The sequence below is a fragment of the Pteropus alecto genome, unplaced genomic scaffold, assembly GCF_000325575.1.
Source record: "Pteropus alecto unplaced genomic scaffold, ASM32557v1 scaffold42, whole genome shotgun sequence".
Classification (NCBI taxonomy): Eukaryota; Metazoa; Chordata; class Mammalia; order Chiroptera; family Pteropodidae; genus Pteropus; species Pteropus alecto.
Genome location: NW_006434825.1, coordinates 12636679 through 12662101, shown reverse-complemented (window position 1 = coordinate 12662101; position 25423 = coordinate 12636679). Strand labels below are relative to the sequence as shown.

At 41.3% G+C, this 25423-nt stretch overlaps 1 protein-coding gene and 1 non-coding gene across 3 annotated transcripts in view; both read right to left on the bottom strand.

The window, feature by feature from the left end:
- Nucleotides 1-3514: 3514 nt before the first annotated feature.
- TANGO6 (transport and golgi organization 6 homolog) overlaps nt 3515-25423 on the bottom strand; it is a 128529-nt gene continuing 106620 nt past the window's right edge. Inside the window, exons 18-19 of one of the 2 annotated variants that reach the window (XM_025045243.1) lie at nt 11725-11882; nt 4120-4256 (exon numbers count right to left, since the gene is read on the bottom strand). In XM_025045243.1, coding sequence (XP_024901011.1) covers nt 11736-11882 — 147 coding nt within the window. In that variant the 3' untranslated portion in view covers nt 4120-4256; nt 11725-11735. Of the gene's footprint in view, nt 4257-11724; nt 11883-25423 lie in introns of both variants that reach the window. The other variant, XM_006909805.3, reaches the window with a different exon arrangement.
- Nucleotides 14884-15002, bottom strand: LOC112478197. Its single transcript, XR_003045741.1, has one exon. It is a non-coding gene; the product is annotated as a 5S ribosomal RNA (ribosomal RNA).

The window sequence follows — 25423 nt, the reverse complement described above, 5'->3', positions numbered from 1 at the left end:
GCATCTCAGTTCCAAGCAGAGTGGCGCATGGAAGTCAGGGGTGCTGCGCACTGCAGTGAGGCTGCTGCATGTGACTGCAGAATGCCTGTGGCTGCAGAACTTGCTGGAGGATACAGCGGGCATTCAGAGGTCATGACTGCTGAACAGGCGAAGCCTGGGGAAGACCCTCCATGGTCCAGGAATAGTAGCTACCTCTCACAGCCCCCACCCTGAACTCAGCTCCCGGTCCTAACTCTCCCCTGCCACTGAAAATCCAGCTGAGATTTTGGATTTCTGTGCAAGACCAATCTGGTTTTGTACAAGTCACATGAATCATCCCTCAACCCTTTCCTACCAACAGATCAACTTTCAGATATCTTAGCCATCCTTCCACTGCAGCAGACTGCTGGTGAGAGTCACAGGCAGGTGGCAGGCAATGCTCCATTCACTCACCCTCTCACAGACAAAGGGACAGGGCAGAGCAGGTAGCCCTAAGGTGAATCAACACATTTGCTTTTCTCTTTCTTCTTGGGCCAATGAGGAGAAACTGCTGTTGCCAGAGAAGAGGAGGTAGTGAAAAGAGATGGAGCGCACTGCTTCATTTTGATTGAGACGAAAAATGTGGCTAGGTATGCAGTTCCTTTTGGTTACACGTATTTCCCATTACAGCATTTATCATCTTGGCCTCAAAGCACTTTCCAAAAACAAGCTGAAGGGGCTTCGGGAAGAAGTAGGTCTGCAGCTGCCCGCTTGCTCAGAGTGGTCCAGAGGGCTCGATGTGATTGGGCACATCCCCTCCCTGTCCTCCTCCTCTCCACTTTCCTCTCGCTCACTTTGCTCCAGCCACACTAGTCTCCCGGCTCTTTCTCAGACCTGCCAGGCACACTCTTACCTCCGGGCCTTTGCACTTCTGTTCCCTCTGCCTAGAATGCTCTTCGCCCAAACAGCTTCATGGTCGCTCCTTTACCTCCTGATCGTTACTCAGATGTCAACTTCTCAGTGAGGCCTTCTCTGGAGAAGTTACCTAAACTTACAGCTCCCGCCCTCATATACTTCTCAACCCCCTTCCTGACTTTATTTTTCTCTATAGCATTTAACCCCATTTGACATTCTGTCTCTTCTATTATTTATCTTATTTGTTGCCTGTGTCTTTCCACTATAAATTCAGCTTCCCTGAGGGTAAAGGTTTTGTCTGTTTTGTCCACTGCTGTGTTCTCAGTGGCTGGCGTAATATCTGGCGCACAGTATGTGCTCAATAAATTGCTGTCACTGTTGTCTGTGATTTGCTTCTTATCCTCTGGCCCCTGGCACCTCAGCCCTTATATGTGGATGGGTGGGCAGAGCCATAGGAAAGTAAAGGAATGGAGAAGAAGCATGAAGAAAGGAGAAGAATATTGGGAAATATAGAAAAATTATGTGTATGGAGAGATGATAAGGAGCAAAGTGAAAGAGATTTCTAACTAAATGACAGAGGACTCATTGAAGGGCAAGTTTGTGCCAGGGAGGAAGAACACAGCAAAGAGGGAAACTCTCCAGAACGTCCTGGAAGTCTAACCTTAGCAAGCGGTTGGTTGACTCTTGGGCACAAAGCCGGGGGTTCAGGTGCAACCACAGCTTTGGGCTTCCTGCACATCTCCTACTACAAGGCCATTTTCTGTAGGCCAAGGGAGCCGTGGACAGCAGGCCTAGAAAGAAGAGGAAGAAACCAGGAAGGGAAAGAAAGTAAAAGAGCAGGCGAATGATCTAGGGGAGTCTGGGTGACAGACCACTGGGCAATGGAGGAGACTGAAGGTGAAAGGCCAGAAGAACTTTGGTGAGAGAGATGAAGGGAGAGGCAGAGGTAGGAGGCAAGCATGAGTGTGCTGTTATCATGAGGAGCCAGACACCTCACAGGCCAGGGCAGGAAAGTGTCACCATTGCTCCTGCCATCTGCCCCTGGAGTTCTGTGCCTTTTTCTTTTTTTTCTCAGTTTTGTGTTTTTACTATCCTAGTGTTCAATTCTCATATTAATGGGACATATGCCTTCCGAAAAAGCACCGTGCTACACAGAATAGCGCAATAAAAACCAAGGATTTACAAGGGGAAAACAGAGTTAGGTGCACAAGATGGATAGATGGACACGGAGACACACACACACACACACACACACACACACACACACACACACACACACTTAGAAGAATTATTTGATCATTTAGAAACTTTCCATATTTTGGTTATCTTTAGGAGGGTTGCAATAAGGTATTTTCCCCCTTGAATTTGGTAACAAAGTCAAAAAAGGTTCCTCTGAAACTGAATCCCAAATCAATAAAGAACAGATGCCTTTGGCTACTTGCCACAAAGTCAAATTAAGAGGCAATTTATAAGTGGAGTTGTAAAGAACAGAATGTTTCGTGAGACATTTCCTATGAGACTAGGTTCTCTGACTACAGAGTTTCTTAGACTAATCAAGGTGATCAGTTAGAATGTGTCCTCAGAACTGGAATGCATATAATGCAAATAAAGTTGTAAGTTAAACCAATCATCTGACATGGTCAATCTGATTCTACGAAATGGGTTATATGGAGTCTAGTGAAAGGAAGGCCAAGAAACAAGTGTATATCTAGTTGGCCCAAAGGAGACTCTTTCCTAATTTGAAAGCTCCAGTCCTGATTTTCTAGACATCCTTGAATTGGAGAATAGAAATAAATCCAGCTACCCTAGCTGACTGAAAATATTCCTTAAAAACATCTCACTGCTTTTGTTCTAATTTTTTGCTCACTAAGCTAATTTGTGATGTCTAACCATCTGTAAGTTGACCTCTTTAAAAGGATGCTCACCACAAAGGTTCTAAGCTAAGAACCATGTCTGTAATCTGGACAGAGAGAAATAGCCTATTGTTAACTGGCAAATGGGCATGCTTGTATACAGATCCCTCAGTCACCTGAGAGTTTTGGGAAATCGTGTTTTGGTTTCGCTGGGCCTGGTCGCCCCAGAGAGTGGGGATAAAATTCTGTACCTGGCCCTGCGAAGCCGAAGACAGATCAAGGAGCTTTGGGTCAGCCTTGCTAAAGTGTTGACAACAGAGAGGGCTTATCAGAAACAGCAACCAAATAATGAGAAACTTTTTGTCTTCTTTTAGCTGCAACCAAAATTCAGTGGCCAAAACATATAAATAAAGAAGAGTCCACAGTGCTACATCTGAGGTGACTTCAAAAGATAAACCTGGCATGAAGTCACCAATATGCAGCTCACTTTCCAGCACATATACGGTACTAACCCATTGTCTAAGCATTCATCTTCCTAAAGAAGCAGAGGACCGAATGCAGGATATAAACTCTCATCTGAGACGTTTGTGGCTTTTTCTTCTATAATCAGGACAACTCTGTACAAACAGTAGCAGAGAGGGTGAAAGAAAATGGCCTGGGAAGACAAACACAAAGCTTACCCTTCTTCTCTGGAAGATGCAATCAGCTTGATTCTCTTTTCTGGAGATCAAATCCTTCTCAAAGCCATAGCTTTCCACCTCGATAGCAGAGGACCAGATTCAGACCTGTTTATCTTTCTAGCCAGGGTAATTTTATTCCATTCTGCATGTTTCAATAACAATTTCCTTCCCCTCTCAACCTCCAGCTGCATTTCCATACTCTGAAATGCCTCTTGAGCAGACAAGGATGACTAGCTCTGGCTGCTGCTCATTATCACAAGGAAGAACAATCTCACCACAAAAGACTATCAAAACATGTTACAGACAGTTGGTCAACCTCTTCTACTCAAGTTGCAAGAAAAAAATGGCCAATTAACCAAATTCCACCATTCTTGTTAAAAATATACTTCCATCAGGTAGATATATTTCTCTAAATGCTACAGGACAGATTAATGAGATTTTAAATCTTTTTCTTTTAATGGCACACACTTTAGGGTGGATGCAGGATGGCTAGATAGATGCTTTAGGAAGGTCAGCCTGAAGACACAAATGACCAGAGACATAAAGCCACCTCCAGGGTCAGCCATATTGCCCGCATCAAAGAGGCAGTGGGGCCACCTGCTGGAAGGCTTGGGCACTGCTCTGGTTGCTTGGTCCCTCTCTGCTTCCTCAGGGTCCTTTGAGCCAGCTAGGTCTATGGCAGGACCACGATCTTTTTCTCCAGCTTCTGCGGTGGGAACAGGAAGTTTCTCATTATTTCATCTAGCTCTTCCAAGGCTAGCTGGGCATGGACCTTGGCCACATCATCGGGCTCCAAATGCACTACGTGCTTCAGCAGGTGGTAGAGATCCTTGAGGACATCCCTCAGCACCTGTACGAGAGAGAAAGTCATGACCATGTGTCTACTATGTCAACATTTCCAAGAAAGAGCAAACTGCTTTCTCCTATCTGAGGAGTTCTGTGAGGAAATTCACACACTCTCTTAAGAAGATAATGCATGTCCTTCTCAGGCTGGAGACGGTGGGAGGGGCAGCTGTACTGAGATGGGCTTCTCTTTGGATTTCTCACTCACCTCTGACCCTTCACTACACTGGTCTTTGGAGCTGCTGCTCCCTGTTAGCATCAGGCTCAAGTATAGATTCCAGACCCCTTCAGTCCAAAAGCACAGCACAGACCCCAGGACCACAGACAGATAGTACTGCTCAGATACAGTGGCTCCTGGAACACAATTACCAGCATTTCCTTCTCTAGCTCCCACGAAGCCCTCTGCTGACATCCACAGAAGGAGGCATCTATCTTATGAAACTGAGGAGTCTATTTCTTCAGCAATCACGCCTTTCCTTATTACTACTTTGAAAATGTTCCTCCACAGTTCCATTTCCATGCCCTTCCCCCGGTCGCTATAATTTTTTTTTCAATTGCAACTCTGTGATGGGAAACAAGAGAGGACTCTGTAGACACAGCCGCACCCTTTTTTCACATCCAGTGCTCTAACCTTAAGGTCAAACATGGAATTTGGAGCGGGCCAAAGCACCTATTCCCAGAAGCTCCTAACATCCTCCAAAATCCTCCTGTCTTGGGAGCTGGAACTACCAAGGAACAGGTTTCAAAAAAATAGAGAAACTCAGAGTAAGATGCCCTAGTAATCATCTGGTAACCAGGTCACGGGGGTCACATAATTTGTCTGCATCTACTTCTGAAGTTACTTCTGGTCTGGCTCTTTGCCTCAAAAGCTACTATTTTGGGGACAGGTACTATAGTAGGTATATTCCATATATTATCTCATTTTTATGGCAGTCATACAAAAGGAAGTTATTAGCCCTGTTTTACAGATGTGGAAACAGGATTAGAGGGTTAAATAACCTCCCCAGGTTACTCAGCTATAAAAAATGCTGGAGCCTGTGTTCTTACTATTTACTTACTTATCTATCTTTTTATTTATTTATTATTATTTATGCCTGGTCTTCCTAGGTGGTCTCCCATCCAATTACTAATCAGGCCTGACCCTGCTTAAGCTTCCAAGATCAGTCATCAGGCTTGTTCAGGATGGCATGGCCATGGACCATGGACCATGGCTCCACTGGGAGGCGAACCCAGGACCTTCTGTGTGTAAAGCAGACATGCTAACCGCTACACTACGGAACCATATCCTATCTATCTTGAAAAGGCAATATAGTACAAAAAAGTACATATGAAAAAATAAGTCCCTCTTCTACTCCAGACTCCTAGTTTCCCTTCTCAGAGGATATCATTCTTAATTGTGAGAAATATTCGAGGTGTTTACAAGCATTTATATGTACATGCTTTTTCTCCCCCCTTTTTTAAAGCAGAGAATTATATGCTTCACTGTTATGTACCATTACTTTCCCTTTCATTTAACATATTTTGAAGGTCTTTTGTCTACTTGGCACATAAATAACTTAAAAAAAATAATTGCATAAAATGAATGTCACGAAATTTATTTACCCACTCTCCCAATGAAACTCATTTGAGTCATGTTTTAAATATTTTGCTATTGCAAATATTGATGCAATAAACATTCTGCTACCTAAGCCGTTGCAAGCACATACAAATATATCTGTAGGACAAATATCTAGAAAAGTCAAAGGGTAATGCACACTTAAGATTTTGGTAGATAAGGCCAGAGAGGTTGCAAGAATCTACATTTTTACCTAACACTCTGAAAATTCCTGTTCCCCATGTTCTCACCAGTACTATGTATTATAAACTCATCTTTGCTAATCCGGTAAGTGGAAAATAGCATCTTGCTGTTTTAAACTTGCCTCTTTCTAATAAATATATAAAATATGTTTTTTTCTGGTATGAATAACTAAACTTTTCCTTATTGACTTGTAAGAGCTCTGTGCATACGAAATAGGTCTATCATCTATCACGAGTTGCAAATATTTTTCTTTTAATGGCACACTTCAGGCTGGATGCAGTACCAGCTGGTACTTGTTCTTTTTGAAAATTTTTTTCCAGTGAGGAAGTTTACATTTTTAATGGAGTTAAATTTATCAATGTTTTCCTTTAGGGTCTGGATCTTGTATTTTGTTTAAAAGAAATAGGGTCTACGATCTTAGTGACAATACTATGCTGTTTCTTTCTATTTATTAATAGTGTTATCTATGTGCATCAAGTTGGGTTTATTTCAGTATATGTAAGCAGCTATTACACAAATTGGTTCAAATGGACTTTGGTGGGTAACAAGTATATGGTCTGGGCCCAAGGTCCACAAAGCGTTCCATACAAGTATACTAAGCATGTACCACCACATATCTTGGACTTGCTAAAGAACAAAGGATCCTTTTCATCTTTTGTATTCTTGATCAGCATGGGTATTGGAGAGTGAAGGAGGAAGGTAGGGGAAAAGGGGTACACAAATCAAGCCCCCCAAGCCACTTGTTTGTCTCCCGCTTATCCCCTGTGCTCCAGTTGTGTAGGTTTTTTCTTTGTCTGAGCAAAGCTCCTTCCCAACTCAAGGCCTTTTGCATACACTGTTCCTTTCCTCAGCCTAGAACTTCACTCTACAACTCCTACTTATTCTTAGCCTAAAATTCCATTTCCTCAAGGATCCCTTTCCTTAACACCCACTGTAAGTCTTACCCTGCCTGTAGTTCTGTTCATAGCCCCCATCACAATTATAATTTAAATATTTATTGTGTAATTGAAAAAGTGTTTTCCTTACTAGGTCACATGTACTATTGACACTGAAGCCATGTCTTGCCTTTTTCACTCTAGTATAGTCCTAGTGCCTCATATGATAGTAACTGGCACATGGCAGATATCTAAAAAATACTTATGAATGAAGGAAGGCATGCATGCTACTCCTGGCCAGTCTCTCACTAGGTAAACACTAAAAATTGAAACAATACTAGGCAACCTGGGTCAGCTTCATGGGTGTATGATCTGTGCAGTCACATAGGCACCCACAATCAAGAGCTTGTGCTTGGTTTAATATGCTTTGCCATCTTAAAATAATTTAATCTTTGAACTTGTGTTTTTGTACAAATTCTTAATAATTTTATCTTTGAACTTGTGTTTTTGTATGTGAAGTCCAGTGAGACAAAAGCACATGAGTGTGCGCAGAAGAGACATGCCCAATATGTATGTCTGTCATTCTTTGGAGTACATTCGAATATAGCGTCGGCCATGCCCCATGAGCACAGAATTCTGATGGACCCACCATGTGTGGGAGCCCAGCAAGATTCAAAGCCAGTAAAAATGGAGCATGTTTGTTATGTTTACAACTGAGCAAATGGAGGCACTGATACTCTAGAGGGGCAGCACTCTCCATTTGACCTGAACTTGCTAAACACAGAATGAAGGTAATGGTTTTCTAAGAAACATGCTTCCTTATTGTAGCCAACCATTTACACTGAAAATGATGACAGAATGAATAGGACAACCCACAGTTCTTATTTCTTTCAGTCCATTCTTATTCATCAGTAAACTGAAGGTAAAGCTTCTTGGCAGAATATGCATGTATCAAGAAGTGAAATAAAACAGTTAAGTTAGTTTTGTGTGGAGTTTGCACTGTTCTGCTAAGAAGGAAATACATATGCATGTACAAGCTACGGAATACAAATTATGTAATTTTGGTGATTGCACATATGAGTTAAATGCTCATATTTGCATTGAAAATTGGCATTGCACAGTATAAAGAGACATAATACAATTCATGCTAATAATTTAACATTTAAAATTTTCTTTACTTAGAACAACATTCATATCAAATAATAAATACCATAATAAGTGAGAAACAGTGTGGAAGGAAAAAACTTTATATTTTAAAACCATGTGGATGAAAAATACTAAACCTGACACACTCAAGGGAGGCCCGCATGGTGGGCCTTACAAACCCAGAGGCCAAAGTAACCACACAGGGTGGTCTGATTTAAAAATTCCTAACTAAAAGCAGGTCATAGTGGTTTCCTTGACAAAGATCAGTCTTTAACTTTGAAACTTGTCTCTTGTCTTTGTGCATCTAAGATAACATACCTTTGAAATGTCAGAGTGATCTTCTTTTCCAGACCTCCTGAAGGCACAGCCGTGGGCACCAGAGCACTAGACTGCATCATTATCTTGTTGCCCACACACCATTTCTATGAGCTGTAAAAGTTCACTATATGGTACCCACCAGTATAAAAGAAGTCTGTTTTACTTTTTATCCAGTCTCAGAGATTTCCCCACTTTGCTTTCTCCTGCTTCCCTAATCCACCATCAATGAATTTCATGTACCCCACCCCTCCCTTTATATCTCCTCCTTTGATTCTAATGTATAAACTACGCTGTAGAACTGCCATTCTCCAGAGCATTTTCTCAATTTGTTGAGATTTGCTTCCTGGCAACTGTTGTCAGTTTGGGTCAAATAAACTCTTATAAGACTTTTTCTTAGGCTGGATGGTCTTTCTTTGACAACCATTAGCAGCACTTTTTTCTTTTTCTTTCTTTTTTTTTTTGAACAAGGGACCTGGCCTTTTCACTTTGCACTGGGGCCCACATACTTTGCAGTCAGGCTTGTAGACAACTGTCAGTGCTCCTTGCCCAATGTCACCACATTAAGTGGTGGGCAGACCTCACAAAGATATTGCCTCATCTCTGTTGTCTACTTGTCTCTTGGGTTTTGTCAAAAAGCTGCTGATACACAATAGAAGTTAGGTTCTCCTGGCGCAGGCATCTGACTTTAACTATGGCACTATCCTGACTGCCCTTTCTTTCCTCAAGGCTGGCAGTGTGAAAAAGAGAGATGATTCCAGAGAGAAGATGACTCTTTCTGCAGCCTCATGATTACTCACTCATTCTGTAATCATTATGAAGGGCCCACTACGTGCCCAGGCGTTGTGCTGGTGATAAAAAGATGAATAATGCACAAACCCTACCCTCTGGCAGCTGTAGCCTAGCGGGGAGGGAGACACACACCCCACACAGTATGATCCTCACTCTAAAAAATAAATGTACAAGATTCTGTGGAAGCAAAGGAAGTGATTTCTGCCTGTGTAGGTGGGTGGGGGGAGAACATCGCCCTACTATGCAAAAGGGCTTTCACTCCGACTTTTATTTGTAGCCAATGGGTGGCACCAAGGAGTGGCCTGGGGAAGCTTCAGAGAGTCCCTTCACCTCACAGTCACCTCACATAAATGCAGATCCTAAGCAAAGCAGGCATGCTTGTTATGCAAATACAGCTTAAAGACAAGTCCCAAAGTGTGTCTTATACAGAAATTCTAGAGTTCCCACGGTTTATTATGAGGTCCTCTTTTTTCTTTTTCTTCTAGAGGAATCTTTTGCCTAGTCAGAAGTAGCTTAGAGCTTTTTTTGCTAGGGCCTCCTAACATTCAGAGTAAAGTTAGCTTTTACTTTTTAAAAAGAGAAGTTCTAAGGCACTCTGTTCTTTCCTGGTGTGGGGAGGAATTTTCCCCTCAACACTACTGTGACCTTAAAATAACAATAATGCTTGTGCAAACACCACTTCGTACTTGAGGGGTGCTGAGTTCCTTATTATCAGTTACCGGATCTCCTTTTGTAAGTAACTGAGTGTTAGGCAAAGGCTCCTTCTTAATTAATGGGTCTGTCTTAGCGACCCAACCTGGTATGGTTTCTCCCCAATCCCTGAAACCCTGAGGATCCCGCACATCACAGGACTTCCTCTGGACTCCCCAGGGATCAAAGCTTCCTGCCAGCCAGGGATTGCCACCAAATCCCATGGATCAGAAGCTGAATACAAGGAGAGTTCAAAGGTAAATTTACTCACAGGAGCCTCTATGGTGGGCAGGATACAGGTAATCCCATGGAGGAAACCTCTCATTAAGAGTTCAACATACCTGCTCTTCAGACCCCCATGCATCAAGGCTCAAGGACTCCAGGGAAAGGTGGAGGGGGTACAGGTGTGAGGGTGTGGGCTAGGGATATCTTAAAGTAGTACCAAGATTCTTAGTCTGAAAATTCTTTGCAAATGGGTGAGGTTCAGGTGCTTCTTAAAAGCATTTAGAGTGTGAGTCCTGCATACGTGTGCGCGTGCGTGGGCGCACACACACACACACGCACCCACTCTTTCTCTCCTCCCCTCCTCTCCCTCTCCAGGCTCCAGTTCCCAGAAGCACACAATACTGGTGCTTCGGGGACCAGGATAAATCTTTAGGGTTAGACATGGCTTGGAAAACACCAGGTGAGGCAGGGCACACTGAAAAAGGAACTGTGTGAGCAAAAGACTGCCTTGGGCACACAGGTGCACTTTGAATGGGAAAGCAGGAAAACAGGGTTTGACTCTTTCATTGAGCTTGACCTGGAACATCCTGCAGTGGTTATTGTATCTGAGTTAAGATCAAAAGAAACAATAAATGGCAAATATCTTTCTTCTTCTTTAATTCCTAAGTTTATTTATTTATTTGATTATAAAAGCAATATAACCACAACCCAGAATATCTGTAAAATAGAAGAAAAGTCTCTAGACAAACTACCTCTCTAACGCAAGCTCCATTAGTAAAGACATTTAGTAATTAGTAGACTAAGTTACATTTGAAAAAATTATTTTAATATTTTAAAAGTCATTTACACTTCAAGATGATTTTACAATTGTAACTTAGGTGAATGAAGCTGCTATTCTTCTATTATTATGTGAGATCAATAAGACACAACATAAATGGTCAAAAACAAAACATTTACAAAAATAGGAACTCAGAAAGATATGATCTAGCAGAAGATATTCCATCTATAATTTCTTAATATTTATAGGGAAAATAAGTTACTAAATATAAAAGGATAAAAAAATTAAATGCTAGCATACACTGATTGTACTTAGAAATTCGGTCTTCTATAAAATCAATAGATGAGGCAAAAAAAAGATCAGAAAGAAAGAAAACAAAATTCCATACAATCCTAGTAAACACCAATTGTGGTTCCCTTTGTGGCTAACAAATAAATAAGTATTGGGCACAAAGACAGAAACAGAACTGACAGGGAAGTCAGACACTGAAATAAAAGGCAAGGGCAGATGGAGACCAGCCTGGCAGACCAAAACATTCTCTAGATTAGGGCCCAGAAGAGGAGGCCCCAGAAGCTGACTAGTTCTGTTTAAAAATATGTTGGAATAAGCATTAGGTGTGGTGAGAGTCTGCCAAAAAATTCTAGGCCAATTTCTAAGAACCCTCATTTTGACCACTGTGCCTCCATGTTAAAACCAATGCAAGATTTGGTGGCTGAAGGGAGTGAGAGGGAAGAGATGAGGCTAGGAATAGTGCAGAGAGTCAAGATCATCAACAGAGCACAACTCGGCCAACATTTCCCAAAGCCCGTGCAGGAGGCCATGCTCAGCACTCCGGGTGATGAGGGCCAGTGCCTACCCTTCAGGAGCTCACCACCCTGTGGGAGAGACAGACGCTCGGAGCTGAACCCAATGGTCTGGAGGCAGATGAATCCGGTGAAGTGAATCCTGGTGCTCCCAATTACTAGCTAGGGAATCTGAAGCAACTACTTCAGCTCCTGGAACCAGTGATCTCATCTGTAAAATGGGGATAACAGGCCTTCTTTTAAGGTTGTAAGAATTAGAATTCATGTCTCTAAAGTTCCAAGCACAAGGACTTGCATATGGTGGGTGCTAAATAAGAGCCAGTTTGTCAGTTTCCTCCACTAACACTATGATCACTTTGAGGCCCAGAACTGTGACCGTCTTGTTACTCTTCCATCACTGAGGCCTAGAACGGAGAGTGGCCTGTAGCAGCTCTGGCATATAGTAAATTTTTGACGAATGAATGAATAAATGAATGATAACAATAGCTAATTCTTACATGATATCTGTTATGTGCGAGGTCTGGTTCTAGGCATGTTATCTATAATAATTCACTTAATCCTCACAACAGCACAAGGAGAGAAGTGCTATTATTATCTCCAATTTCCCCAGGGCCACGCAGCTACTAACAGGTAGAGCTAAGATCCAAACCCTGGCAGCCTGACTCGGAGCTGATGTTCTTCATTAACTAACATACTATTCTGCCTCTCAAAGAAGTTATTATTTTCTCTACTATGAAGTGGGGAGCATAAAGCACATATACTGCCTACCTAACAAGTTCATGTGGGATCAAAAGATCACAAATGCATGTGAGAGTACGTTGCTATCATAAGCAAAGTGATATAATTCAAAGTATTGTTGCTATTATCACTCCAACATTGGGTTTAATACCAAGGAGCTCAAAAAAAAAAAAAAAAAAAAAAAAAGATACTGGCATGAGGGGAAAAATCACAGCTCTGAAAATGAAAAATAGCAGAGAGCAGAAAAAGAGTGATCAGGAAGATGAATAAATGAAGGGGAGTTAGAAGAAAAGGAAAGGGGTGTAAAAGGGGAAAGAGACGTGCTGTCGCCCATCCGAGCGCAGCACCAGGGCCAGACTGGGCACCTGACGACCAGGGACGCTGACCGCGCTGTCCCACCAAGCTGAGAGCAGCGGGAGGGATTCTGCTGAGCCAGTCGAGGAGCCCAGCTCTGAGGTCTTAGAGGTGAGCCGCCTAAGATAATGGGCAGGAAACAGACTGGGGAAGCAGGACAGAGGTGGACAATCCAGAGCTCATTCAGGGCGCTCTGGCCTAAAGAAGAATAAATGCTTTACTGATAAAACCCAAACCTTCGCTTTGATGGGTCTATTAAAAAGAAATGAGGGCCGATTCAGACAGAAGGATTGGGCTTTTGAGACACCTCCCTGAAGTGCTTGCTGGCAGGGTCAGCAAAGAGAGACAGGGTTACTAATGTCTGAGAGATGTCTGTCTCTGCCTGACAGACACGGGATCTCAAATGTGCTTAAGTTCAGGGTAGTGTTATTATTAACCCGAGGTTACTGAGCTTTTCAAAAACCTTTTATTTTCAAAGTATTTTTCTCTGCCTGACCCAGAGATAAATGGCATTTTTACCCTTTCTGGATTGTGTCTGTTAAATGGGGAAGGTATCGAAAGAGAAAATTGGAGATAGGTGAGGAAGGGATAGGGGGTGGCAGTATCGTGTGTGATTTTCATGAAGAATAGGGGAAAAAATTTAATTGGTCAAGTGCCAAAAATGCTATAGGAACACAGACAGGATGGGCAGGTTAGGGACAAAAACCAAGACTGCCACTATGGTTAACACCTGGTGGGGATGACAGCTCAAGGGTCCGAAACAAAAAGTAGGCGAATGTACTTACTGACACCTAATTGTGTGTGCCGCTAGGCTAGATTACGCTGAGGCATGCTGCCCAAGGCTTTGAGGTGTCCGAGACCAGCATTACCGGGGCTGCATCCAGCTCGTTGCAGCAAGGACTGAAACAGCAGCTGCTCTGGTGCTAGGAGCAGCGGTGGCAGCATCTTTCAGAATGTCTTTAAATAGCAACCTGAGGAAGGCAGCAGCTTTTCCTACACCCCCACAGGCACGGAAATAGAACAAAGAAGGCAGGAAAAATGGCCGGAGTATGTGCAAAGGCAGCAGGCTGCTGCTTGTAAGAGAAATCGGGAGCTTTGTCCTTAGAAGGTGATTACAATCCCAGCTTTCAAATTGTATTTCATCACCACGTCTGGGAAAAAGTTCTCCATTTTTCCTGGCCCTTGAAGCTCCCCACGCAGCACCCTGCTGAGGGAGCACAGTCCTACTTTCTTTCTGCACCTAACGTGCCCGCGCATGATTAGATGGCACCAGCAAAAGGCTTACTACCATTTATTGAGTGTTTACTACACTTCCATCTCTGTGCTAGCCCTTCATACAAATCATCTCATTCAATCCTATGAGGCAGTTATTAGGCCCAGTTTACAAATTAAGGTAAGGGGATTTAGAGAGGTTTAGTGATTTGCTCAAGGACATTGCTAGAATTCAAACCTGTGTCTGCAAATCTTGCTTTTAAATATATGTGCTTACTAGGAAATCCAATATGCAAAAGGAAGCTATGGAGAGACTGTGATGTTTTTCTTGCATCATCAAAGCTGTTTATTTGGATGAGGCCTGGTTAGGGAGGAGCGGGTACAGCCACCAAGCTATTACTGGCTGACTGCAAGGTTTGAGTTTCTTTTGGGGCACCAGTTTATGGTTCATCCTGAAGGGTCACACAGCCTCAGGTTTAGCTTGAGTTGGCCACAGGGGTAGTGCAGGCCACTCTCCTTAGGGCATTTGCTCAGTGGAATTCAACGAAGCAAGATGCTTCAGAAACAAAGGGTTATAGAATTAGACCAAAGGCCAGAGAAAAGCAGAGTCACTGACACTTCAGAGGCCCTGGGAGGGTTCATATTATGTGCTAATATGTACATGATGTGGTTAGACATAGACTAGACTGGAAAAAGCAACTCGCCCACACACATGTCTATCTACACAGCCCAGACTTTGTCTCTGAGTAACACCATCGTTCTGGTGTAGTGATTCTCCACCCTTGCTGCATATAATCCACGGGGAACTTTTAAAATGCCTGGGCTCCCACCTCAGGCATCAGAATCAGAATCTTAGGGGTTGGGGCTGAGGGCTTAAAAACAATTTTTTTATTATTTAGTATTATTTATGCCTACAGCACCTGGTCTTCCTAGGTGGTCTCCCACTCAAGTACTAACCAGGCCCGACTCTGCTTAGCTTCCGAGATCAGATGGGATCAGGCTTGTTCAGGGTGGCATGGCCATAGACCATGGACCGTGGCTCCATTGGGGCATGAACCCAGGACCTTCTGTGTGTAAAGCAGACGTGCTAACCACTACACTATGGAACCACATCCAAAAAAATATTTTTTTTGTATTTCTTTTTATGCTCTCCAGGTGACTCTAATAAGCAGCCAGGATACAGTAGTTAGGATACAGCACGTTAGGAAAAAACACAGGATAGACTTAGTAAGAGATATTGCCACTGTTTCAAAAGTAGAAATCACTGTTACAACTTTGCCTATGAAAAATCTAAGTGCCAATAACAAGCGATGTGATTTGGACATAACCTATTGCATTCTCGGAATTTTCTAAACTACCAACTACCAGGTTTTCATTTCCCAGAAAAATGACAGGGTCAAAATCATTTTTAATCCATAAATTAAGATTGTATCTTTTTTCCAAAATACTTTAAAACTTTGTTTTTAAACATGTGTATATGAAGTGCGATTCTGAAAACGGAGAAAGTTACAGGCTACCAATGTGTATTCTGCAAGACAATAAAAGGATAAGCTAAATACAGCTGCTTCTGTTGCTAGGTTAGCTGGAATTATAGCAGAAAACTCCTCCCAGATGGGAGGAAGTAAGGGAGGTACGTGTGGGGTGGGGGGGAGAGAAGCCAAGTTTTGAAATGCAGATGGTTCTGCTACACATTAATATTCATTTTCACTCTGCCTCAGGACTTCTCCCAACTGATTTGGGGACAGCATGTGTACAACCCAACTGCAACAAAAACATTAGGCTTTTCCGAGTAAGGGAGGTAAAATAAAATTCTCCCCACAGAGAGAACTTGTTCAGACAACTTCTGCTCTTGGGAAACCTGAACATTGGAAATGTTTGGAACTCTCGGGATTTCCAGTGTTAGATCTCAGAAGTCGATTTATTGCTAAGGCAGGTACAAAGAAATTCAAGGGACGTGTTCATGCCTCTTAAAGATTTCATGTATTCTTTCAATAAACATTTATTAAGCACTTATTTTGTGCAAGGTAATGCGCTAGATTTTTGGAAATGTACAAGTGAATGGAATGAGGTACCTAGAGGAGTCCTATTCATAGGGACAGACAGAATGGTGATTGCTAAGGGCTGTGGAGGGCGAGGAATGGAGAGTTAAGCTTAATGGGTATAGAGTGTCAGCTCTCCAACATGAAAAGAGTTCTGTGGAGGGATGGTGGTGATGGTCGCACAGCATTGTGAATGGATTTAAATGCTACTGAACTGTACACTTAAAAATGGCTAAGATGTAAATTTCATCATGACTTTTTTAAAAAGTGACTGGTGTGTTCAGGGGCTCACAGTCTGCTACCGACATCAGTCGTGAACAAAGTTCTACAATATCTGCTCTAGTCCTGTACAGACTGGAGACTCGAGGACTAACTTTACCTGAGAAATCAGGAAAGGCTTTTCACAAAGAGTGTAACTCTGAAGTAGAGTCCTAAAGGTTGAATAAAAGCTTAGCAGATAGACAGATAGCAGACAAACAGGTAGAAGGTGGGGAAGGCATTTGAGGCAAAAGAAATAATATGGACCAAGATGTGGAGGCAAGAACTAGTATGCAGGTTATCTGGAGCTGGCCTGAGGTTCTCAGAGTATATGAGGAAAAGTATGGGAGAGACAGTTACATAAGTTGGGTGGGATCCAGATTATACACGGCCTTGTATGTCATGTTAAGGAGCCTGTTCTGCATGTTATGGACCACAGGGAACCATGGAGAAAATGTTAGCTAGGTACTAGACCTCAGCAGATTTGCATTTCAGAAAGATCTCTCTGTCTGCTCTCTTACTAAGCTGAGTAACCGAGTACCTATTGATCCCAGAGAATTAAAGAGTAGAAGAAAGTCCAGTGGTTAAGAAAACAGCAGTCCTAGGAACCCAAGTTTGTCCCAATATACTTGTAATAATAGTTCAACTCTTTCTCAAGTATAATCTCAGGCAAGTTTTAATGAGTTCCTTCAGAACAGCCAAGCTGGCACTAAGGCAGCCTGGGGTTGCACCTTTTACTGGCTGTTTGACTTGGCCATCCAAATGTAAACTTTCAGACCTCAATTTTCTTATCTATAAATAGAGTTAATAAGCATATTTATCTCATAGGATTGTTATTAATGAAATAATGAATGTAAAGAATTTAGCGATTTGCCCGGTGTACAATAAGCCCTTAATAGATGTTAGTTATATTATTATTAATACTAAATCTCAGAAGATAAGGAATTTATTTGGAGATTTGCTAAGAGCAAATAAACTGTGATGAGCAATGAATGAGCGGGAACAGACCTCAGAGCATTAATTCTGTCATTTCAAGTCACCCCAAGGAAGGAACATTTAGTCAGAACTCCCTTTCAGTAAATGGAGCAAAGATAAGTGGGTTTTGCAACCCAGAGGCCCATCTGATTATCAGCATAATCATTCTCAGGAAGAAACCATTCCTGATCAGGCTGCAGGGTAGGAGGAAAGTCCCAAGCCTCTCATTCCCCAGCCTGGCAGTCCTGAAGGTGTTTGGTCTCCGCCAGTCTTTCTCTGCTTCCTCCTTTTTTCAGATCTGTGGACACATGGGAAGGTGCTGGATAGTGTAGTCTATGGTTGGACAGAGCTTTTGGCAAAGGATCGTGGAACATGAGGAAGGGTAAAAAGGAAGTCAGGGTTGTTTCTTGTCTCTGCTTTCTGAAGATTTAACATTGGCAGAGCCGGGCACCTAGGTCCAAGGCTAGCCCAAACACTCCTCTCACTGTTCGTCATTCTCCAGAGCAGACAGTAAATAAGCTGTAAGGAGGTAGTCTGGCCTATTTTCCTTTGGGGGATTATGTCCTCAGGACCTGAAGCAGCCTTCTGTTAAACACGAAAACGCCCAAGTGACTCAGGTCCTGAGCCCTTCAGATGACAGTCTTAGAGCATGTGAGTGTGAGTTCTGGAGTCCACGCTGCCTGGCTTCACCCACTTTGCCACTTACTAGCTGGTGGACAAGTTACTTCTCTTCTCTGTCTCAGTTCCCTCATGTGTAAAATGGGGATATTAATCATACCTCAATAGATTATAAAGATTAAGTGGATTAATGTAAAGCACTTAGACATTATTGCTATCACATAGTAAATGCTCAGTAAAAGGGGTTTTAATATACATTGAATTTTTCAGGAATGCGACAATTGTATAAATTCAGAGAAGATAATAATTTGATTTGTTGGAATTTTACAGTGTAGCTTATCACTTTGGAAAATTGGGCTACTCAATGTACTTCTGAGTTGCCAGTATAAGATACGTATCTTAGGTCTTACCTAGAGGAAGGAAGCTAACGGATTTCCCCAAACCTGGTGCTTAACCTGTGCTCCCACTCACCTTCGTGATGTTACCTAAGATACACTGGATAATAAGAGAAACATTGTTCCAGGTGAATAAGTGACTTAGATAAGAGGAAGAGAAGGGAGATATTATGCTTTCATTAGCACTTGGCCAAAGTAAGCTACCAGGAACAACTGCAAATGACTGCTAATTCTTCCTGGCATTAGCTTTGGAAAATGAACTTTATTTCCTCATTCATAAAATAAGATGGTTGGAATATTTCCCAAAGTATGTTCCATGGAACATTATTACTTGGCATGTTTATAATGAAAAAAGGGTTCCTTGGTAAAGCGCATGAGGAAATTGTTTGTTTTCTTTGCTGCAGGACTTCTCAAACTCCTTACGAAGCTAACACGGACATAATCTCTAAGATGGGAATATATGTTTGTATGCAGCATTTTCCAAACTTATTTGACCATAGAGACCTATGTCAAAGGAGCAACTCATGAGGTTAATAAGTTGAAGGAAATTTTTGTGAAATATAAATTGGACTCTAAGGCCTCTTCTACCTCTAACATTCTAAAATTCTGTGTTTAATATTACTTTTTTCTTGGCCATTGTAGATCAGAATAAGGGTAAAAGAAAGCTATCCTACAGAAAATAAAATAGTGTAAGTCTGGTGCAGAAGAGGAACACAAACCAAGTTCTAAAATATGTAGATCTATGTAAATGATATGCAGAAGAGGCAGAAAGGGAGCAGTTTTAAATGTTAGGGCTTCTGAACTGTCACTAACGTTATCACTAGGAAAGGCTGAACATTTATATTTTAGCAGTCACAGTAAGGTACTGAGTCCTAATCTTTCCTGCTTTACTTTTTCAAATTTACCACTAATGCCATAAGAATCTGGCCAAGTTACTGTTGAGGAAATCTATAGGACTATTCTCTACTCTTTAGCACTGACCCCCAGGCTGTCTTCTCACAAACAGCTATGGTGGAGGCTGAACATGGTTTTCCACAAACAAGCAACCTCGTATGCTCCAGCTGCCCAGCCAAGTTAGTGGATATGAGATGGGTATCTGATCTTAGCTGGAACATTATGTTTCTTCCCTCAAATGTTTGCATTTGAGGCCAGAGAGGGAATCTCTGAGTACTGGATGTGAGAGGCAACACTGGGCAACCGGCAGCAATCATGTTACTGTCATAGGAAGAAAGCTGGACTCCAAGGCAAGAGAATGAAGGTAAATATAGGAGAGGCAGAGACAAGAGATGGAGCATTTCAGTTCCTGAGTCCAAAAGTCACTGATGACCAGCTCTGTCCCAGCTTTTCCCACAACATGGTTGTTCACTCTTCTTTGGATTCAGGAGGCTAAAAAGTTCTCATTGCTTAAGCTAGTTCAGACTAGTTTCTGTTCCTTAAAACCAAAAAAGCTCTTACTATATAGTCATGTATGTCCTCTGCACCTACTTTGTCCATCTATGAAGAAGGAAGAATGGAGGCTGCCTCCTGAAAGCTGGTGGATTGAACACATGTACACAGCATTACTCTATCCTAAAATCCCACTAAGTGACAGTAAAGGGGAATAAATGGCATTAAATTACTAAAACAAAAAGAACTAAAAAGGCAAAGGCAACAAATGCTTAGATGCTAGAAGCAGTTGGATGAATCCTGATTTGCCCAGATTAGTATGTTTTACATCTGTTACACTGGTGTAATTATTAATAGTGTCCTCTTTCACTCTCAAATATGTCCCAGTTTGTATGATAAATTGATTCATTAAACCTAAGAAGCCCAGAAGCAAGCCTAAGGCACCACAAAAACTCAAAATTAAGTTCAGGAGTTGATGAGCCATACCTCTTAAAACGGAGGTGAACAGAAACCTTGGTTGGAAGTATGTTTGAGTAGTTATTAAGTTTCCTGATGCCTTCTACTGTGTGTATCCAGGTGACTATCCCTCCTGAACTACAACAGAAGCCTGGAGTTTTACCCTCTGAAGAGTCCAACCAGAGAGATTCTGGATAGGTGGAAATCAGGTACAGAAAAGGATGAGGCTGCTACATTGAAAACAGAAGGATTAAGTGAAAGTCTACTTATGGAATGGTGACACTGCCATATTCCTCCTTCCACTCATCTTCCAGAACCCTGGCCAGCCAGTCTAGGTGGGAGTCCCTTTCCCACACAAAAAAAGAGACTTCAGAGTAAGTCTTAGAGTTTCGCAATGAAATGACCTGGCCAGATCATCACCCTGCTATAAAGTTCGCCAGTCCATAAGTATCACCCATGCACACAGAGCACCATCAGCTTTTAAGAACAGTGCTCTGTTCTTAAATCTTGCAGTAGGCTTAGAAAGTAACCAGTCCAGATAAGAGCAAGTGGATGAAGGGTTGTAGGAGACATGTCTCTCAGAAGATGAAGCTATTAGAATAGTACTTGATATGCTTGAATCTTTTAAAAGTTTTATAAACTTTTAACAGAGACTGGAGGTGAACTGGTAATTGATTCATCGAAAAATAACAAATGTAAACTGAGACATTTATTAACTTCGGAGAAAGCCAAAATTCATACAAGAAAGAATGAGTAATCACAGTATATTATATGGCTCAGCTATGGATAATACAATCATAATAATATAAACACTAAATATCGATATAGCAAAAACTATAACTACATAGGGAGAATGGGGAAGAAAAATGGATGTATTTGTGGAAGTATGTTAATAATAACAACTAACACATATTGAACTTTTAGACCCTATAAATTCTAAACACTTTACATAAGTAAGCTCATTTAAGTCTTACAATAGCCCTACGTTATCCCCATTTTACAGATGAAGAAGTCGAAGCACAGAGAGGTCTAATTTGTGCAGGGTCTTATTGCCAGTAAATTGCAAAGCAGGGATTCAGTCCTAGAAATTCTAGCTCCATAGTCCATGCTCTAAGTCTAAGCTACTATACTCTGTTGCTTCATTCCTTCTCACTGTTGGCCTTAGGAACATAATCACTGAGTGAGGCCCACTTTTACATATCAGATCTAGTAGGCAGTCATTAAGTAAATTGAAAAATCAAGAAATAGCAGTATAAGCATGCTGTTTACAAATACGGAAGTAGACATTTAAGAAAACAGCTAATCAAGTTGAAAATGGTTGCTGCTAGGGAGTGGGAATGGTGGGTAACAAAGGAGGATGGGGCTATGGAACAAGCCTTGTAAAATTATCGCTTTTAAAGTAAAAGTTATATAAACAACCGTTCTGAAAATAAAAATTAAAAAACAAATACATTAACAATAAAATGACAACCCAATAAAAAAATGGGCAAAAATTCTAAATAGACATTTCTCTAAAGAAGATAGATACGAATGGCCAATAGCTCATGAAAAGATGCTCAATATTTTTAGTCACCAAGGAACTGCCAATCTATACCACACCACTTTACAGGTAATGGGATGGCTATAATCCTGGTAAAGGAAAGACAACAAGTATTAATGAGAATGTGGAGCCTTTAGAACCTTCATACACAACTGATGAGAATAAAAAATGGTGTAGCTGAAAAACAGTCTGGCAGTTCCTCAAAAAGATAAACATAGCATTACTATATGACCCAGAAACTCCACTCCTAGGTATGTACCTACGAGAACTGAAAACATATGTTTGCACAAAAGCTTGTACACAAATGCTCATTAAAACACAGCCCCAAAGTGGAAACAGCTTAAATGTCCATCAACTGATGAATGGATAAATAAATGTGCTTTATATCCATACAAAGGAATATTATTCAGCCATAAAAAGTAATGAAATCCTGATACATGCTATAGTATAGACAAACCTTGACCAAATTATCCTAAGTGAAAGAAGCCAGATACAAAAGGCCACATATTATAAATTCATTTTATATTAAAAGTCTAGAAAAGGCAAATTAATAGAAAGTAGATTAGTGGTTGCCAGCGGGAAATGGAAGAGTCATTGCTAACATGTACAGGGCTTCTTTTGGGGGGTAATAAAAATACTCTGGAAGTAGATGGTGGTGATGTTTGCATAACTTTATGAATATGTTAAAAATCTTGTATTGTACACTTTAAAAAGTTTAATTTTATGGATATGAAATTCTCAACCTAAGAAACTATGTGAGGAAAAAAATATAAGGTGAGGGGGAGCAGGGGCTAAAGTACTGTTGATGAACAGAGTATACCCACTTTACCTCCCTTTGGGTCAGTAGCAGCGGCCTTCATCTGCTGGACTCGGCCTTAACTTTCTTTCTCCTGTTCACTAAGTTCTCTCAGGTTGGGTCTGTCTCCAGCCTGGTACCAAGCTCCACTCCTGACACACTTCCAGCCCTGCTCTCTCACTCTGGCTCAGATCTTGGGACAAATATGCCTCCCAAATGCCCTTGATCATGTCCAGGGTTATCTAACTGTAAACCCTCTTTAACTCAGGGACTTAAGGACATGATTCTGAGTTACTATCCCATATACAAATCGTGTATTTGATGGGAGGTAGAGATCCTTGGAAAAAGGCATTGACTAATGACTAAACATTCAGTTTTTAATGCATGCGAATGAACATTTGAAAAGTTGTACTTCTGGTCTGACTGGGTCTTAAGAAGTAAAATATAGCAAATTATGTTGGGCTCGAGACAAAACAGAATAAGACAAGTTTCCAAAATATATATAAAACAGGTGTAAAAGTCATCACAATTTTTTTGGCAACACCTTGCCAGGGAGAAGTGCTGAGAACTTTGTTATTTACAGAAAAAGTATATGGCTAAACAGGAACTGGAATTTTGTACACATCTCTACTCTTAACTAGAATGTCACTTTAAATCTCCTCAGCAAGGGATATTAAACTGGTGACTGCTTATTGTATTTTCACTCATCATTGGTGTAATTCTTTGCCTTAAAAATAATCTTGATTTGCCCTTTTTTTTAAAAAATAAGCAGTCTAATAAAGTTAGGTAACAGTACAGCTAGGTAGAGCACTGGCTTTAGCGACACATAGCCTGGGTTTAAGTCTGCCATGCCACTTGTTAGCAGTGCGATCTTGAGCAGTTCGCTTAACCTCAAGGGGCTTCCTTTAGTCATCTGTAAAATGGGGATAACACCACCTACCCCTCAGAGTTCTTGAGAGAATCAATTGAGATAATACAGCAATGCGCCTAGCTCAGTTCCTGCTTTACGAAAGCACACAGCATTATTATTTTGTAGTACGATATCCACTGCTTCCTAGTGGTAGGGAAGAGAGGGAGAAAAGAATAGTTTTGGAGGTCAAATCAAGTCCAAATATATGTTAAGCACTTTTGGTTCAATAACTATAAAGCATCTAGGTTCTTATATGTTTTCCCAGCTGAGCAGGTATCTACCACGAGGAAGAACGAGATAGCATATACAACATGAGAGCCTTGTACAGAGTCAAAAGGCTGGATTCCATGTAATAAAGTCTTCCAAAATCTGAGATGACTGATGATGAGAGCCTGGCATGATAAAGTATAAGGTTCTAAAAGCTCCAGTCATGAAATAAATTGCTTATTCATTTAGATTGAATATAAAATTATCTTTGGTGGGTTTAAAAAAAAAATCATTAAAAACCCCCAGCAAAGTGATGGTGATCGTAGCAATAACAACAACGACAATAACGATTATTAGTTACCATCGTCACTGTTGTCTTTTATATTTACAACTCTTTACAATTTGAGGGGTTTTACATGTTGTCCCATCTAATTCTTGCCACATCTCTGTCAAGTAGGTAGGACTGATGTAAAAATGAGGTTCAGAGAGGTTAAGAGATTTGAACCAAGACCAGAACTTGTACCAAATCCAATAGTCCAAAAAATTATTCTATACTCCCTCATTATTTTCTCTATTCAAGTATCAGAATCCACTTCTTTCAGGGTAAGCATGTCAGAAACACTGCTCCACTTGCCCTTCTGTGGCTACGGGATGTGGTACACATACTTAAAAAAAAGTGTGACAGAGACAGAGATGCCCCCCCGCCCAAAATAGGCTCTTCTCAAGATGCAGCAATAATGAACAGATAGAGAAGCATAAGCACAAAAGAGAGAGGACAATGGAATCTTAGGGACCTATTATGGGTTGAGTTGCGTCCCCTCCTCCCCTCAAACAGATGTGCTGAGGTTCTAACCCCTAGTACTTCAGAATGTGACCTTACTGGGGAACAGGGTTGTTGCAATGTTAAGGTCATAGTGGAGTAGGGTGGGCCCCTAATCCATTATGACTGGTGTCCTTATAAGAAGAAAGCTACATAAAGGCATTGACACACAGCACACATGTGACAACGAAGGCAGAGACTGGAGTTATGCAGCTATAAGCCAGGAAATGCCAAAGACTTCCAACAAACCACTGGAAGTTAGGGAGAGGCACAGAATAATTCCCCTACAGAACACGGTCCTGTCGTCACCTTGGCATTGGACTTCCAGTCCCTGGAACTATGAAGCAGTACATTGTTGTTGTTTAAGCCACCCAGTTCGTGGCCTTTGTTACATCAACCCTAGGGCCTAAGGGGACTTTTTACTTCTAAGCCTGAAATGGAGCAACAGCAAGTGGGATGTCTAAGAGTAAGTAAAGAGGGAAGTGTTTAGAGGAGAGAGATAATTTATAAACTTACAAAGGACACAAATAAACAAAATCAGGGATGAAAGAGGGGAAATTACGACTGATGTTGCAGGAATACAAAGGATCATACAAGAATACCATGAAAAAGTATATAACACCAAATTTAATAACCTAGAAGCAATGGACCAGTACTTAGAAAAATACAACCTTCCTAGACTGAATCAAGAAGAACTGGAAAATCTAAATAGACCGATCAGCAGCATGGAAATTGAAACAATCATCAAAAATCTACCAAAAAGTAAAAGTCCAGGACCAGATGGCTTTACCAGTGAATTCTACCTAACATTCAAAGAAGATTTAATACCTATTCTCCTCAAACTCTTCTAAAAAATTGAAGAGGAGACAATACTTCCCAACTCATTTTATGAGGCCAATATTACTCTGATACCAAAACGTGGTAAGGATAACACAAAAAAAGAAAACTACAGACCAATATCTCTCATGAACACAGACACAAAAATCCTAAATAAGATACTAGCGAACCGAATACAGCAACATATTAAAAAGATTATACACCATGATCA